This window comes from Haliaeetus albicilla, chromosome 14 (assembly GCF_947461875.1).
Source record: "Haliaeetus albicilla chromosome 14, bHalAlb1.1, whole genome shotgun sequence".
Classification (NCBI taxonomy): domain Eukaryota; kingdom Metazoa; phylum Chordata; class Aves; order Accipitriformes; family Accipitridae; genus Haliaeetus; species Haliaeetus albicilla.
This window is the reverse complement of record NC_091496.1, coordinates 7,227,367-7,246,404: the sequence shown is the minus strand read 5'-3', so window position 1 is coordinate 7,246,404 and position 19,038 is coordinate 7,227,367. Positions and strand designations below refer to the sequence as shown.

Genomic DNA, 19,038 nt, shown 5'->3' with positions numbered 1-19,038 from the left:
GCAGTTCTTCCCCATGAAGATCCTCTCCCTGAACACCTCGGGGTGCTGTGGGTGCAAGGCATGCGCTGGAAGTCCTGACTCCCATAATGGGTTATCACAGGACAAAAGAGTGAGCTACAAAGGAATACCCCACTAGGGAAGACCTCCTCCTTCTTGATGATTGCTGTGGTTTTCAGCCCATCACCATGGAGTCCCCGGAGGTCATGGATGCACACTTAGGTGCCTGTAAGAGCCGACGAAGGCAAGCAGCACAGATTTCCCATCTGAGCTTCTGCACTTCTGCTAGAGAAGCTTCTGCGAACTGAGAAAGGCTGAAAGCCACTCTTTTCCCTTGTTTTACAGCAGTCTCTTTAGGCCTGGAGACCTGAATCTCAGCATAACACACTCATCCTGCCAACATGCCTCCTCTCCCTCCCGGCTCTCCTTCCAGCCTCGAGATGGATGGGAGAAGACCACTTGGGGAAGCTCCGGTTGCTGAAGGACATCCCTAGAGTGGGCACAGAGCATGAGGGAGAACCTCCTGCTCAGGGAGGACCTTCTGCAGTCAGAAGTCCTTGCTGAAGAAACCTCAGAAGAAAATGCATCACCGGCAGCAGCACACAACGCTGTTCTCAGGCTTCAGAGGTTCCCAGTAGCTGGTTAATGCCATTCCAAACAGAAACCTGTTTCTCTAGCTATAAATGTCAGCCGCAAGACCGATCGTTACACGTGGCAGTTGCAGGTGTCTGGAACGACTCCAGTTAATTTATTTCAGGGTTGGGTCCTATTTTTCCCCTACGTTAATTTTAAAGAGGGCTTTGCAACCATGAAGTCACTACAGCCCTTATCTCCTGACACATGAAAGCTGTAGGCTGAATAACTTATTAGCACCCTCGATAATGAAAAACACTTCAATATTTAGGACTAATGCAGATTTCCTACCGAAAAAAAACCCCAAACCTGTAAACAGCATCTGCAGCCATGTGCTCAAGGTAATAATTAAGGAGAATTATCTTTGCTATGTGTATTAAAACAACATAATTGAAGTTAAGAAATTATATGTCCATATTAAAGAGAAGCAGATCATTTTTCTGCTTAGGAAATTAACATCAAGTGGAGTAACTGCTTCCATACCTAGAAGAATCTCAGGCTGAATAAGAAAAATGAGACACCCAAACATGACATACCAGTTTCTGTGCTCCACCCCGAGAGCCCAACGTGGAGCAGCCTCCAGCCTTGGGCAGTGCTCCGCTTTCTCCCTTGAAGGCACACGGCGGAGGCTGTCTGCAGTGAGGGTCTCAGATGTTCATGGGTTTATGGAAAAGGTCCTTCTCCCTAAAGCACAGGGAAGCATGCTGAGCATGATCTGGGGAGCGAGAAGTAAAAGGTGGTTCTTTTACTGATTGCCAAGGCATTTAAGGTGTGGGGTATTTTAGTTAGAAATCCACGCTGCTTCCCTAGTGGCTAATCCAGGAAATAAATCTCACACGCTCTGAGATGGACAGAGTCATCATCAATCGCTGCTTAGAGCCATGCGGGCCTGACTGGCGAAAAAGCACCGATTAGCACTCATTAGCACTTATTTTCAAGTCTTCTTCATGGAAAAGGGTCATCAAAAGCAAGTCAAAAGTGTCCAGATTAACCAAAGTTCGTCGATATTCTAACATTTCTGACTCAAACTTATTTGAAGTTTATCTGCTAGGTAGCAGAATGTAAGCAAGGCTTGCACAGACTTAGGTTTGGGGGTTTGTTTCTACAGTGACCGATAAAAGAAACTTGCGCGGAAGGTTTTCCTGCCCTCAGGGAATTCATGATGATAGATTTTTCTCATGGATTCATTACTGACTGTTAGAGAAACTGCTACTGCAGCCTTTCCTTCAGGAGGGGGCTTTCAGAGCATCTCACTCTTGCCCATCTCTCTATCTAGCTGCCTGTTTTCATGATATCTAATATTTTTAAGAAAGCTCTTGATCAAATTAGGTTAAAAATGGAGAAGATTTGAGCAATAAACACACACACACACAGCATCATCACACATGATTTTCTATAGTTAAAAATGACCAGCAAATAATATTAATGCCTTTATTTTTGTTCCTTACTAAGGGTATTCACACTCTGAAGAATGTGAAATGCTGCAAGGTAAACCCTTTGAGACAGAGGACTTCCAACACACTTTCTTCCTTTTTACATGCCTGATCCCATTCTGCATCTCCTCTTCAAAAGATCCACTATGCCTTTCCCAGATGTACGCGAGTACAAAAGATACCAGATTAGTTTTCTTCCCCTGGCTGTGAGATTAGAGAGAAAAACCTATCTCCAGGCAATCAGAATCTATCATCAAGCCCACCAGGTCTTTTTGCAGTATAATGATGCCAATCAAATGGTTTCTAACTGCTGTTCCCAAGATTCTGGCTGACTTCACTACTTGGTGTGGATCATTGCCTCCTGGAAAAGGGAGAAACCCCAAATCTCAACCCAGTGCTGGAGCTGGATTCCCCGTCCTCTTCATCCCTGTGTGCTGAGAAGGGCTGGACCACCCCATCCCCAAAACAGATGGTGGCAGCCACGTGCACATAGGAAAACACTAAGGGCTTCCATCTGAAATCAGTGAAATCAAGCATGGTTACAACTTTGAAAGGGCACATGGTACCCACTGGTGACATCTGAAGTTTGGGGGGTGGGGGTTGTCTCACTGGATAAGGCAGAAATTTTTAGCACATCTTGAAGAAGTAGGGTGAGGAAGGGTCTCAAGTAAGACAGCATAAGCAATATTAGTCCTGCAGGTTCCCCAGCCTCCCCTTGTAACTTGCCTTAGCACTGGGGTTAGAGTATATTCTCCTCTGAGGTCTCTTCCTGCTCATCTTTGCTACGTATTAGCTGATTTCTTTTAGAAACAACACATAGCTCAGCACCTTTTCCCATAATGAAGGATTCTGATTTTTCTAATTAATCATGTTTTCTTGTGACAGCAACAAGCTGTCCCATAAACTATTCATTTAAAGGTAGCTCCTAGTGCATCCCTGAGGCTGAGCTTGAGTGGCCAGGAGGCAGTGGCTGAACGTGCCTTGCGCTCTGGCTGCTGAGACACGTTGGCTCAGGCTAGGTTTGGGCAACCAGCCAAGCCTCCTGGCTGTGCCACTACGTGTGAGCGTACACGCCATTGCTGACAGCACAGCTAGCTGCAGGACAAGGCTTCCCAGCTGAGACCAGCACACGCTACACGACATGAACGCAGATCGAGGAGAAAACTCCAATTTTATCGAATGCAGGTACAGCTGAAAAGTGGGAGCTCTGGCAGATCCAGGGCATCCACAGTGTCTTCGTGTTGCAAGAACAGCGGGCAGGCATTTAGCCAAAATATCCCAGAGAAGCCCTGGCAAGGGGCTGTGCTAAATGTGGTCAAGTAAGGCAAAAAATCCCCTGGGGACCAGTGCCGATCTGCCCCAGGGGAAAAAAATCCTTCCTGACCCCAGACCAGTGCACCTGCAGCATCTTCATGCTGAAAACGAAGCATCTAATTGCTGCAAGAGCAGCAGGCAGGAACTTACCCCAAATGGCGTAGAGGAGCCCTGGCAAAGGGGCTCTGCTCAGTGCTGCAGAGGAAGGAAAAAAAAAACCCAGGGGACCAGTGCCAATCCTCCCCGGGGGAAAAAAATCCTTCCTGACCGCAGACCCAGAGCACCAGTGGTGTCTCGGTGCTGCAAGAGCAGCAGGCAGTCACTTATTCCAAAATGGCCCAGAGGAGCCCTGGCAAGGGGCTGTGCTCAATGCTGCAGAGGAAGGCAAAAAACCCCCGGGGACCAGTGCCAGTCTTCCCCGAGGGAAAAAATTCCTTCCTGACCCCAGAGCTGGCGATCGGCTATTCCCTGAGCATGTGAGCAAGACCTGCCTCCCGGCCCCACCGGCTGGTCACATCTACCAGGGACACCACCATTGCCCGACCCTTTCCCTCCCACAACTCAGAGACATCTCAGGAACCCCCAAGAGTGGCAAAAAGCCCCCGGTCAGATTGACCTTGCGGGGAGAGAATCCTTCCCGTGCCCAGCAGGACACCAGTGGGTGCTCCAGAGCACTGGGAGAAGGTGCTGAAAGCGATAGCCCTTGCAACATCTTTGCAGCCCATTCCTTAGTGGCACTGGCTCTGCAGGGGACAGGGATGGCGAGCTCTGCAGTGCTCCTCAAGCACCGAGAACATATTCCCGTGGTCTTGGCAAGCCACCAAGCCAACCTTTGTCACTGCTATCCAGCTGAAAAGGCCTGACAGCCTTGGGCACCTCCAGGTGTTTGTGGCTCTTCTCGTCTCCCCAGGAGCTTGTCTCCATTCCCCGAAGGAAGGATGAAGCAGGATTTCCATCCAGCAGATCTAACTTCAAACATGGCCCTGCCGGGAGCTGGGATTGCAGCGGAGAACCTCTGGCAGCCTCCTCCAGCCTCGAGTCTTCCCCTCTCAGCCCCTCCAGTTAATCCCACTGGCCCCTCAAAGATGTCCTCTCCCACGCCGTGGGGCAGTCCCTGACCAGTTCTGTCCCAGTGGCACAGCCAGCTACGTTGCCGGGTCGTGTCACTGTGACACAGTGGGTGGCGGGGCCCCCCCGTGTCACAGTGGAGGACCACACCTGAGGAAGGCCTTCGGGATGCTGTCCCCAAGGCGGTCCCTTGCGCCCAGCGCCGGGGGCTGTCCCTGCCCTTGGTGGCCATGTACTGGGCACAGCTGGGACAGCCTGCTGGCCTCCCTCCCTGTGACCCTGTGCAACTGGCTCCCGGCATCACCGCGGCAGGACCGAGACAGGTCACAGCCTGGCTTTGGCCAGGGGCTTCTCCCTGAGGGAGGGAGAGCAACGTTGTCTGTGCTCTCAGCCTGGAGGAGTCCAGTGGAGCCCCTTCCCCTAAGACCTAGGGAGACCCCTGTCAGCACAGGGCTTGGGCATTCCTTCTGTAACCCGCGTTCCCACCCCAGGGCTCCTGTGAGCAGAGGACGTCATCCAAAGTCTTGCTGTGACGAGAAGTCCTTGCAGTTATCATCTCCTGCTCTGCTCGTCTTGTTCATAAAGCGTAGCGGCTGGACCTGGGAGCGTGGGAAACAGCCCATCCTGCCTTGCACCTCTGCAGAGTCAGCTTCCCGAGCGATGGCCATGGCCTCGGCTTCTGCAGGACTTGATGATCCTTATGGGTCCCTTCCAACTTGAGATATTCTACGATTCAATCTTTGGCCACTCTCCAGTGACCAACGTATTTCTTGCAGTATTGTGCCTAAAATGACACACTGCAGTACACCATCCCCACTTCAAACAAAATCTCTCATTCCTTCCATCCCTCTCTCCTGCTAGCCCAGGATGACACCTGCTTTTTTCCTCCCCCAACAGCTTATTATCGCCTTGCATTTAATGGTCTCTACTGTAACTTATCCACTCCCACTGTACTGCTGCTCTGCCAGCTCTTTCCCCATTTTGTACTTCAATGTCTGATTTCTCCTTCTAACTGCAGCACTTTGCACTCGCCTTTAGCAAATTTCTTCTCGTTATTTCAGGCCATTTCAAATTCTGATACAGCCCTCAAAAGTGCCTGCATGTATTTTCAAGTCAGTGACAACCACAGATTTTTATACAGGCTATTTATTTCACAGCTCCAGTCATTAATGAAGTTATGGAAAAATACAGGCCCCGCAATAAAATGTATAGTGGTCTCACTCAAAGTACCCTCTCTGGCTACATACCAATAGCTATTCCAAGTGCAATTTTTCTGCTACATTGTGATGATTTAGTTCATTTCCTTCTTTTGCTTGTAAAAAGGATATAGTGAGGCAAAGAAAACATTAAATGCATCAGTTTTCTCTGAATCATCCATCGTTTTTTCTCCATCCCCTCATCTTTTCACACTTAATCATGTGTTCCTTCCAATTTCTGCAGTTTCATTTTGATTGATCCTTACAAATCCTCGCTATGCCATTTTTTCCTTCACATCAGGAGATTGCTGCTGGGCCATTAAAAAAAGCACAACTCTTCAGTTATCCCACCCATCATCTCCCAAACGGACCCAGACACCAACACCCACACTTACCAAAACTGCCTTTTGAGGTCCTTATTCTGCTCATCTCATCTCCCTGCTTTCTCAAAAGCACCAAATGCCAACTCCACAGCCACTTTCACCGGAATTACCTTTGACTTTAAGATTTTTAACCACTTCTAATGAGCCTGACTGTACTCCAGAACAGCCAACTCTACAATAACACGCTGTACTTTCTGAAATACAAACTCTGTCCTCTTGAAAAAAATCCGTTAACTCTTTGTCTTTTCAAGTCCTCCTGTGTTACCTTCCCAGCAGATACCCAAGTAGCAAATACCTTCCATTTCCACCAGACTTCATAATTTGAGCATACTGGTGAATGAAAAACTGGAGATTAGCCCACAATGTGTGCTTGCAGCACAGGAAGCCAGCTGTATCCTGGGCTGCATCAAAAGAATCGTGACCAGCAGGTCAAGGGAGGTGATTCTGCCCCTCTGCTCCGCTCTGGTGAGACCCCCCCTGCAGTACTGCATCCAGCTCTGGGGTCCCCTACATAAGAAGAAGATGGCCCTGTTGGAGCGAGTCCAGAGGAGGGACATGAAGATGATCAGGGGGCTGGAGCACCTCTCCTATGAGGACAGGCTGAGAGAGTTGGGGTTGTTCAGCCTGGAGAAGAGAAAGCTTCAAGGACAACTCATTGAGGCCTTTCAACATATAAAGAGGGCTTATAAGAAAGATGGAGAGAGACTTTTTACCAGGGCCTGTAGTGACAGGAAAAGGGGCAACAGTTTTAAACTGAAAGAGGGTACATTTACATTGAATATAAGGAGGAAATATTTTATGATGAAGGTAGTGAGACAATGGAACGGGTTGCTCAGAGAAGTTGTGGATGCCCCATCATGGTCAGGGCCAGGTTGGACGGGGCTTTGAGCAACCAGATCTAGTGAAATATGCACCTGCACAATGGCAGCTGGGCATGGACTGGATGATCTTTAAAAGGTCCCTTCCAACCCAAACCCTTCTGTGATTCTATGATTCCCAAGCTTTGGAAATACAGGCACTGTTGATGCTCAGCATCATGCCTCCAGCCCTTCCTGAACCACAGATCTCTCTGTTCCAGTGCTGCAGTTTAACTCCCGAAGTCTCTGCAATGCCCATCAACCATTTTTTACATATATTGACAATGAGTTCCTCCTGTGTATTCCTCATACCGGTGTACAGATGTGTTAGCTTAACATGTTGCTTTATTCTCCCTCCTGCCTCTTACAGTCCCTGCTCCAATGAATAATTCATTTACATCAATGAAATGCAACAGTCTGTCAGGACACAGAGTTTCATAGCAGAAGCAAAGACAGAAACCAAAAGTCCAAGCCCCTCCACCATTTGGATTTGAGCCCTAAAGACTAGAAATAACAAGTATTGATTGTTTTCTTTCTCTTGGCTAGAAATGCTGTTTAGGAGTCACAAATCTTTCCTGAAAGTTTATTTGTAACTAACATGCTTCCATGAAGAAAGGTTCTGAGAAGTCAGCATTTTTGACTGACCAGCCAACCAATCTTTCCCTACAACCTGCCAAAACACATCATTGGAAGAAGTCTGGTCAGCTATTAAGAGGACCTTAGAGCAGTCAAAACACTCAGTACCCAAGGAGTACATTGCTACAATAGTTTGCACACAGAAATATAGCAGGTCCCTCCCGTCACCAAAAAACCCCACTCTTAACTGCAGTGCCGATGTCTTTATTATTATAAAAATCTAAAATCACACATTACTGCTCAAGGACTCCGTACCTTTGATAAAGCTTCAGGTCTGCACAAAATACTCCAGTTATGGCAAAAAGTCTTATTTTAATTCTATATAATTTCAGGATGACCGCAAGTTGGAGACTTTCTCTTTACAGAGGTCATCAAATTCAAACAGAAGTAAAGACACTGTTAATTCAACATCCAGGCAAACTTTTGTTAAGAGATTTATTAAGCCTCTAAATATCAGCGTTACCAAGTATCCACCATGAATCAAAAGCATGATGGTCTGTTTCTGTATTACACTTTAAGGCCCATCTTCTTTAAGCCAAAGGTATGTATTTTAGTTCAATATTTCTTGAAGTGATAGACTTGCTCTCCAAACACAACCTGAATTGTATACTCTTGGCCTCTAAAGTTGAAACTATTTACCAGTTGCCAGGCTGATTTGCCTATTTATATTCACTGACAGATACCCCATGGTCTTCTCTGGCTATTTAACACTTCAGATTTGGGACAGTTTGTGAAAGCCAAACTAACTCAGTCATGCACAAAGCTACCAGAGGTATTTTTACACAGGTTTGTGCCACACTACTACCCATCTCCACGCTACCACTGATCTATTTTGGAATCCTTCCGTTTGGGAATGCTTTCTTGAAAGCCTGAAACCTTGATGGTTTAGTCTAATAGTTTACGTTGCTTAAACGGGCATCTGAACTGCGTCTCACCAAGTACCTTTTTTCCAGCCAGCACTGCACCCTGGATATCAGCAACAGGTGAGTGCGTAAGAATGAGATACATGAAATTTCTAGCTAAGGACGTCAGATGCAGTTATGGGGATTTTTACAAGCCATACACTGTGACCAGAATCTAACAAGTGGTATTCATTTTACTGAGACACTGTGACCAGAATCTAACAAGTGGTATTCATTTTACTGAGGCTTGGAGCTGGCTATTATTCCCCTACTTCTAGGGTTTTTTTCAGATATTATATAGCACCACTCAAGAAAATCTCTTTCTAAGAGGGAGGAAAAAGTGGACAGAGAGAGGTTTTAAAATTCGGATGAGTATTATCCACGCTGCTGCTTACTCTAATCCTAACGTTCACCCAAATACTAGATTGGTGGGTCAGGGAAGATGAGGACAACACTGGAAAAAGAGGAGTCAAAGGAGTACAAACAGAACAGTCAGTCTGCAGCCCAGAAGTGCAGGAGCATTATTTCAAATCCTGAACTAAGCCAGTACATGCTAATAATTCTTACTTACGGGGTTACTGGAATCCTGATCCCCACTATCCATCTGGGAGATTAAATATCACAAGCATTGGCTGTGAAACAACGAAGACTTTCCTTTGGCGCTCCTGGCAGAGCTGCAGTCCAAGAACTGAGCCTCACTACACTTGATCCGTTAGACATAGCCAGGCTTCTTAAGAGTTTGACAAGCATATGATCTGTATAAAACAACTTCCCTCTAAAACGTCTCATGTTTGTCATCTAGGTGAGATTACAAGTATCTTTATATAATGTTTTAAGCATGTAACTAAGAATATATAGTACATAGTTAGCCCTTACTCAGCAAATGGTGATCATACCATTGAATCACATGAACAAGCACCTGAACAATTGGAATTCTGCATTTTCAAATTTCTCTATGATGGCTAGAGGCAGTAACTGATCTTATGATGACCTGAAATTGAATTAAAAGCATCATATACTATTCAGTTTAAAACTGTTCTGAAGCATTTTTAATGTATCAACATTAGCTTCCTCACCTCCCCAAGAGGAATATGTTGGTTAATTACCCTCGCAGATCAAAAGGTCATATGGGATGAAAATTCTTTTAGAAGAGGAATCTTTAATCTAACAGACAAAAAAAAAAAAAAAAATCAACATTTGGTTACCTGAAGTTGGAGAAAGAAGCAAAGTAAATATCAAGTATGTATTTAAATTGTAAGGATATGATATTTGGGGGAATCTGATTATGTAGAACAGATTTTTATAGTGGGGACTCTTTCTGTATCAGGACCTGAACACGGGACTAGTATTTTTGCTCTGCTACCTTCTATGGTTCTTCATTAAGACTAAACCCAGAGGAAGTGGCATAAGTTCTTGCAACTCTGAAATAAAGTTAGTTATCAGCGTTTGATAGCTTGGCTGAGCACTCCATTAATTCAGACTGGTCATCTGTTAGCAAATCATACGGGAGAAAAACAAACTTTGAATTCACTTATCACTAGCATATGACTATAAAGAGAAGTCTTTGAGTATGCTGAACAGATGTTGAAACCGATGAGGGATGGAGGGGTAAGCTGGGCCAGAGGGCACTGGGTAGGAGACAGGAGCAGCACAGCATGTCATTATGGTGGTCCTTTAACTAGAGGACCAGCACAGGCTAGCAACAAGCAAAGCCATTTAGGGAGCCAGGTGCTGGGCCAGTGTCCGATCCCACTGTGATTTGTCCTAGAAGAGCTCAACTATAAATGCAGAGCACCCACAAAAGACTGCAGTTCTTGCAAATACACGGAAGTTGCCAGCAAGTCTAAGAGCTCTGCACTGACTATGGTCAGTTCACTTGGTGATGCCATTTTCAGGATCAATAATAATGTCAAGAATCAAAGGACTGTTAAAAGGCTACTGCTCCAGCCTACTCACCTAAAGGGACACTCTAGAGTGCATAGGGTCCCATCAAACTGGTCCTGACACTGTATATGTTCTGGTGAATATCCAGCACAGAAAGCTATGATAATGGTAAATTAATTAGTGGAGCCCATAAAAAAGATGCAGGAAACTATCTTACAGCTTTAAACCAAGACTCAAGACAATAATCTGTAGTTCAAAAGCATTTATGAATCTACTGGAAATTCCAAGGCATTATCTGTGTAAAGGAAGTGTGGTTAGATCATCACAATTGTGTAAGTTATGGCTAGAAACTTTAAAAGAAAAAAGAAAGCTTTGTTATTTTTTATGTTTTGAAGTTCATACCTGATTTAGAGACATTTACACTCAGATAATCCCTCTGATAAGGGTGAGAAAAACTCATCCAAAGTCCTATAGTATGGCAGGATTAGGTACAGCATTTGACACTGTCCTACACAACATCCTTGTCTCTGAATTGGAGAGACATGGATTTGATGGATGGACCACTCGGTGGATAAAGAATTGGCTAGATGGTCACACTCAGAGTTGTGGTCAATGGCTCGATGTCTGAGTGGAGACAACTGACGCTGGTGTTCCTCAGAGGTCAGTACTGGGACCAGAGCTGTTTAACATCTTTGTTGGTGACATGGACAGTGGGATTGAGTGCACCCTCAGCAAGTCTGCCACGACACCAAGCTGTGAGCTGCGGTCAACACGCTGGAGGGAAGGGATGACATCCAGAGGGACCTTGACAGGCTTGAGAGGTGGGACTGTGCGAACCTCATGAAGTTCAATAAGGTCAAGTGCAAGGTCCTGAACATGGGTCGGGGCAATCCCAAGCACAAATACAGGCTGGGCGATGAATGGATTGAGAGCAGGTCTGCAGAGAAGGAGTTGGGATTGTTGATTGACAAGACGCTCAAAATGAGCCAGCAACGTGTGCTCACAATCCAGAAAGCCAACTGTACCCTGCGCTGCATCAAAAGAAGCGTGGCCAGCAGGTCAAGGGAGGTGATTCTCCCCCTCTCCTCCGCTCTTGTGAGATCCCACCTGGAGTACTGTGTCCAGCTCTGGGGGCTCCAACATAAAGACACAGACCTGCTCAAGTGAGTCCAGAGGAGGGCCATGAAGATGATCAGAGGGCTAGAACACCTCTCCTACAAAGACAGGCTGAGACAGTTGGGATTGTTCAGTCTGGAGAAGAGAGATCTTATAGGGAGATCTTATAGCAGCTTTCCAGTACCTGAAGGGGGACTACAAGAAAGCCAGAGAGGGACTTTTTACACGAGCATGTGGTAACAGGACAAGGGGTACGGTCTTTAGACTGAAAGAGGGTAGATTTAGATTAGATGTAAGGAAGAAGTTCTTTATTGTGACGGTGGTGAGGCACTGGCACAGGTTGCCCAGAGAGGCTGTGGATGCCCCATCCCTGGAAGTGTTCAAGGCCAGGTTGGATGGGGCTTTGAGCAACCTGGTCTGGTGGAAGGTGTCCCTGCCCATGGCAGGGGGCTTAGGACTAGATGGTCTTTAAGGTCCCTTCCAACCCAAACCATTCTGTGATTCGATAGCCCAGCCCTAAGTTAATGATCATCTACTTTGTGTACAAAAAGCTATTAAGAAGATTCCATTGCTTCAAGAGTAGGGCAGATCTTGTACTCTCAGCCTGCAGGAGCTTTAATCTGTGATGTTTCATCAATGTATTTAGTAGAACTGGATTCTTAATCTGCATAATCTTTAACTAGAGTAAGTATTCATTCAAAACTGAAGCTAAATACAGACAGTAAGTAATAATTTAACATCTAAGCTCAGATTTACATCTAAGAACAGATTGTAACCGAGCACCATATCAATTTGACAGCAGAAGCAAGGCAAGGAACATGAACAGCTTTATATATGCACACAAAGTATCACATAACTGGTTTGAAATAGGAACCAGTTTCCAGGGGCTATGAGCACCTTCAAATGTCCTTTCATTTCAACAGGAATTGTGCACACTGTTAACAAATTACTGATGCCATGCAAGCACTTATATCCAGAAGTTAGCTGGTTCTTCATCCTAAACTGTCCAACCCCCACCTCCCAAGTAACAGCAATCGGTAACAAGAGCTTCTGTTTCCCCAGATTTAGCCAAGCTTCCTTTTACACAAAAAACATGAAGAACCACCAAATGAATACAGAATTTTAAGAGCTGAAAGAGTAATTATTTTCTTAAGAAACTCAGAGATGTGATACAAAAGAAACAAGACTGAGTCCACATATAAAATTACAGGTTGATGTTATGTTTAACTATTTCTGTTAAAGCCACAGATGATGTCTAGTATGTAATCATGTTAAAAAGTAAGTTTCAAGAAAGCTTTACTATGAAAATGAAATGAAATTTGGTGAAGTTTAACAAATTTCATAACCTTAGCTACTGTGAAAATATTACTTTGAAATTCTGAATGCATTTCAAATTCCTGAAATGCAAAATGTTCAAACCATAAGTAGTCTGCTATAGTTATATAGCTATTCTCTGAAATGAAGTATTAGCCCTCATGACAAAGAAAAAAAAAATCTCCACTTTTTTTTCTCTCTTCTTTTTTACATAAAGGAAGGCTAAGAAGTGCTCACAAAACAAGTCGATTTGCAATTTTAAAAGGTTACTACAGAAAAAAAGGTACATTCCTTTCTTTCCTTGTGACTATACTATATTGTAAGCAAGACTGTGCCTAAATTCAGAGAATGCTTGACGTTTTAACTGCACAAGCATTAAATGTTGTCATATTTATCACTGAAGAGTCCAATGGCATACTTCAATGGCATCAATCTTCACAGTATGAGATAAGAAAGCAGTCATTCAGTTGTACTCAGATTGTTGCTTGCTTGCACCATGATGTAATTGTATTTAACCTGGAATCTAGTGAGAACTCACCCTGACCTTTCATGTTTCCCTGAAAAAGCTTTTCTACACTTTTATATAAACCAACAGACACAGAGGATGAACAGCTCTTCAGTTCTTTCATTGACTATAAAAAGCAGGTTTTCTTTAAATCAATAGCTTAATAGTTATGCTAAATATAGCTTTTGCCACATTTCTTGCTTGTAATTCAACGTAATTCTTCTTGGTACCTCAGTCATCATCTTGCTGATTTCTTTTCTGTCAACGGAACAGGAGAGTTCATAATGTTAGGACACAGTTATCTGAAGTAAGAGCACGAATAAATCATGACAAGCGTTTCCAGATACAATGGATGTTAGAAAATGACTGCATTTCTAAGCCATTTTTTGAATGGTAAGAGATAATGTTTCCAGCAAATGGAACAGAACAATATCAACCCTCTCCCCCATCCCAAACTACAGGATTTTATTTCCAGTAAAGAACAAGATTTGCCCCATACGTTAACCAAAGGAATATACAAGAACCAGAAAACATGATGGTGGTGGAAGAAGTCAGTGGTCAAGATGAAGACAACCTGTCCTCCCTTCCCTAGCTTACAAAGATGTCATGTTTTCATGTCACTGTCCATCAAAGGAACAGAGAAATTGTATTGAAAAAGGAACAAGTGTTTGTTTTTTCCTAATATACTTTTAACTTTTAAAGTTCTTAAAAGCATTAGCTTCAGCCATTCAAAAAAATACATTTCCATTTATACTACATTGGTATTTACATTTATGTTAATTATAAAAGCACAGTTCCAGGCACTTTGATGTTGCTGTGTCACAAAGATGGAAGGTCAGAAATTTTTTTCACTACTTCTTACCAGTTTAAGAAAGTCAATTAATTTGTGAACATCCTCTCCTGTAGAAAGGTCCACAAAATCTTTCGGCAGTCGGTAACTCAGGTATGGGCTAGGCTGGACAGTGACTTTACTGTTCGTACAACGGAAAACTGGATAGTCCTTTGGAAAAGATATTTGATAAGAAAAGAACAGTGTATGTGAATAAAGCTAGCAACATTTCTTGAACTCCTCCATGACATCATCTGAGTCACTTTGCCAATGAGTTTATTTGGCATTCATTCAAGTAAACCTGTGCTTTCTAAAAATTGTAGTTTTCTCATTAAAAACTCTGCCCACTTAAGCAAAAGTTAAAATGTTAATAAGAGTCAAATAAAGGCATTCATTCCCTCACTTTAAAATTTCTACACTGTATCAATTATTAATGCATTTAATACACATACACTTATAACAGTGCTGTAACAATGGAGCTGTAAGGAACTTTGTGCAATAGTATCTACATAAATATGTGGATAAAGAAAATATTTATGATAGAATCCCTAAACTTGTCTTCACAGGTTCCTTGTTTAAATGCATGTTTGCAGATATAACCTTACTGAAATTATGATCCAAGTTTTCCAACCAATCTACTTACTGAAGGGAAAAGTATCTCTATAAAATATCCAAAAATATCTCTAAATGCACAACTGTAGCAACAGCTTTTGGGTAACCTGATATAATTTTCAGTTGAACACATTGCCATACAACATAATTGCCCACGGTATGGCAATAAATAGCTTCATTTTAAAGACAGAAGTTCAGTAACTTCAGATCAGATTCTGTGATCAATGTATGCTGAAGCATGAAGATGAGTCATTCTACTTTTCATCCAGGCTTAAACCAGAGAAAACTTTGTAAAGCATCTGGCACTGAGAAAAAGAAATCCTCAAAACAAAATTCAGGTGTCCCATGGACAGCTCAAGAATTGGGAGTGTTTTAACAAAGGAGACAGCTTTCAGCAGGACGGTTCATTGAATGGGTTTTCATACAGCAATAGCCACACAGTGAGACTAAGAGAAAATGGCATGAATGATAGCCTGCAGAGTGGAGTATTTCCCTTTCAACATGTTATGAAAATGGCGACAGAACTAAAGCAAAGCTCAAATGTTAAAATCAGCTCAATAAAACATGTCATTTCAGTTAGCTCTAATGCAGTTTAACAGCTAGAAAATAAAGAAAAGCCCATGCTGTCCAAGGACTTGTTAAGATGTGCAAGTCTCAAGCATGCAGTGAGAAAAAAGGTGGAGTACAAATAAATTAAGATTATTCCTCCCTCTCTGTATTAACGGGAAGTGATTTGTTTTTACAGAGGCAATGCAGCTTGGAATAGGGATAGAAAAGCCCTGCTCTGCAAGTCTAGGGAGTTCAACCAGAGGACAAGGCTTCCCTGAGGGTATCCGATATGAGGGAGAGACAGAAGTTAAGCTTCTTTTTGCCTTCCCCCAAACATAAATCTAGAGCTCTGGGAAACTGTATGACAGATATCAGGAACAAAGCAGAACTAAGTGATTAAATAGAAAAGTAACAGAGTTTAAGAGAAACTGAGAAGAGCACATCAAAACTGCATAAAAGCAAGTTTCACGGCATTTTCTTTGCAACGTGGTCAAAGCTGCAATATGGGCTTATACTTACTGTTTGAACTAAAGACTCCCTTGCATTTAAAGCTAGCATGCAATAGGTGTTGGGATTAACTACTGTATAATATGGTAGATTCTACTTACAAAGAGTTTATGTTTCATGATGTAAGGAATCCATTCACTTCAATGGGATTTGCATCACAATTTGATTACAACAAAGAAAGAAAGAGAAGAAAAAAAAAAAAAAAGGCCCTAATGCCTGTTGGATTTGTTAGTCAGCCTCCCTCACCGCAGGGCTGTACCTGTTCTGTTGCTTCCCCTTCACCCTGGTGTCCTTTCAAGTTTTTCCCAGAGGTCAGTTCTTCCCATGTAAATAGCAGGGAATCTGTTACTTCACCAAACGGGTTAAAATCTATTAACCAAATCTTACCCTACGATGGAACAATAGAAGAATTACAACAAGCCACAGAATTAAGACAAAAAAAAAAAAAAAGAAGAAGGAAAAAATCAGAATACATCTGTATTACTGTAGTATGCTTGGTCTTTAGATAAAAAGATGTCAAAATTGAAATCACCTGGTTTTAAGCACTTAAAATATTCTAACATCCTTTACATTAGACAGTTTTAAAACACAGCAAGCTATGAATTACTTTTTTTGTTGTTGTTTGTTGTTAAACTGAAGATCAAATAGAGCTCAAATAAACTGAATTCAGTTCTATGCAAGGTGCTTTCAGATGAGTCCACAGAAGTTCTGTCTAATCCCCATGGTCCTCCAAGATCCCCAGACAGCATGAACAAGGCATATATATTAAAAAAAACCCCAAACCAAACCACCCAACACCACCCCCAAACAAACAAAAACCCCCACCCAAACAGGGATTTTGCTTTCCATCAAAAGCCACCTCAGCACTGCTGTACATTCAGCAGTCTACAAGAATTGCTGTTCTTGGTCTCAGAAGGAACTCTAAACATACAGAACAGGGTCTGCAAAATGCTAGCAGAGATCATGAAAGCTGAAAGGTGCTGCACAGATACAGATAAAGAATAACTTAAAGGCATTTTTAATATAGCCATTACTAGTAGTCCAGACTAGTTTCTCCTGCCTCATCTTTAATACATTTGTGTTCCAAACAGTTCTGGTAGCATGCACAACAGCATGCCTGTTTTACAGCTGAAAAATGAAAGCAGAGAGACTAACAAGACACATTAAAGGTAACAGAGACGTCTGCGGGGGAGCAAGAAATAGTTTGTGTTCCTTGAGTCATCTCAAGATACAACCCCCAGCACAGGGCCATCTTTTCTTACCCAAGAAAGTGTCATCTATTCTCATAAAACAAAACATTATAATAAATTATAATGAAATATGACTACAACTGCTAGTAAGAATTTGCAAAACAAGTACTACATCTGGAATAAATCAGATCTATCAAATATGGAAAGAAAAAGGTTGCTGTAACATAAGCAGGACTGAAGGGTTTTATTGTGTTTATTAAAGATCAACTGGAATTTGAAAACAAACCTGAAGACTGTGTAGCTACTAAAATTTTATTTTCCTTTCTCTTTCTTTCCCTCATTCCTGAAGGATCTTCTTTCTTTAAAAGATCTTCCCTATCTTGATACAAACAGCAAACATCTTCAATGATTTACACTACAGCGATCTGGTTTCTAACTTACAAAGATGCTTTTGAAGCCTTCAGTCACGGAGTAACATGGAGACTTCCTCTCCCACCCACACTGCCTAAGCTACCCCCACAGGCACTAACGCACTATAGAATAGGAAACGCATGGAAACCCGTACAATAGAGAACAGAAATGCTCTGGCTGCTCTGTTATCATCCACAGCGAGTTACTCATGCAGGTGGGGGGAGTCCCAGCACAGATGAAACCAGTGATGCTACTTGTAAACTGGAACTGAGCCAGCACCGTGACCAGTGAGTGTGTGGTTGCACGCAGGCTTTCACAGGTCTCTCAGGGCAGATCCACCGGGTACAGCTCTCACAGAGAAAATTTTAAGAAGCCAATGCACTGCAACAGTAGTACTGAAACCAGACAAAAGAAACTGTGAATTGTGGGGACACAGACCCGTGCGGTTTCTTTCTTGTTTCACAAGGGTGAAGAGGCACTGATCTTCTAGTGCAACACCTCTGCACAAATAGACACCATCGGTGCAGAGGGCGAACAGGGGCAAGCTCTGCTATCATTTTCCATCTCTGTTCCTCTTCAAAAGGCAGTCGCAAATTCTTATTATAAGTGATGTTTTACTTTTGCTAATGGGGACATCTTATTAGCTCCAAGGCAGCAGGAGGAGGAATCTGTAATTTTAGATTCATTCTATCACACTAGAAAAACAAGCTAATGAACCAATTTAATCACAGACAGAAGCAACGGCTGGTAAAGTTCGTTAAGCAGTTCAGAGAATTTTTCCTTGCATCAGAAGTGTTTATACTTAACAAAGGACTTCCCTATGAAAGGCTTTCACAGAGACTCCTCCTCGCCCCAAGTACATGAAACTCAGCTTTTTCATAGGAACTCAAAATCGTTTCTCTAAAGAAGAAATGTACCCTGGAAAAAACTGAAAATTGGTTTTGAGACTACTGAAAGCGACACCTGTTTTTTGTGAGCACCCAGCAGTATTTCTCCCTCCCTGCAGACAGCAGTACACCATCTACAACACCAACTGTTTTCCTTGAGACGGCCTTAAATCTGCACTGAGCTTTGGTAGCTGCAAATTGATGAGATGTAGCAAAACAAACTAAATATCCCTTTTCAAAGCTCATTAACGGGAATGTATATAACTCTGGGTCAGTAACCAAAATCTCTTTTCTTAAGACTAAATGCTCTTTCAAGTCTTATATGCAATGTCATGATTTAAAGGTAGTTTCAGATTACTTGCACCGTGTAGTCCACTGCACTAAAGAGCAGTAGTAAAGCTATTTATCTGCCATCTGGTATTAGTAATCTTTGTCATATGAGAGCACAGAAATGCACAAGTCAGGAAAGCAAAGCTGTGCATATCTGGAGGGGAAAAAACCCAACCTGTATTACGTAAGATTTTTTTTCTCATCCTAAACCAGGAACCAATAGATTTATCATATCATGTCAGCTTCACACTTTGTTTCACTAAAGCATTAAGCAACATGCTGCTGAAAGGAACTGCCTATGAAAAAGACTGTTCAAAGGAATTTAAAAGATAGATAAAACGCAAACTGAACTGTTACATCTCCCTAACTCCAGCTGCACCTTCCTGCAGAGTGACCATGCTCACAAGGCAGAGACATAAGCACTAGTTCGCACATTAACAACAGCAGCTGTGAGCTAGCAGTGGTCTGGAGGCACTCACTGCACT

At 43.0% G+C, this 19,038-nt stretch overlaps 1 protein-coding gene across 1 annotated transcript in view; it reads right to left on the bottom strand.

Moving 5' to 3' along the window:
* Positions 1-12,228: 12,228 nt before the first annotated feature.
* The window catches only part of CDC123 (cell division cycle 123), a 35,057-nt gene continuing 28,247 nt past the window's right edge, over positions 12,229-19,038 (bottom strand). Inside the window, exons 11-13 of the mRNA XM_069801612.1 lie at positions 15,995-16,123; positions 14,101-14,238; positions 12,229-13,496 (exon numbers count right to left, since the gene is read on the bottom strand). Of these exons, the coding sequence (XP_069657713.1) occupies positions 13,470-13,496; positions 14,101-14,238; positions 15,995-16,123 (294 nt within the window). The 3' untranslated portion in view covers positions 12,229-13,469. The remainder of the gene's footprint in view (positions 13,497-14,100; positions 14,239-15,994; positions 16,124-19,038) is intronic.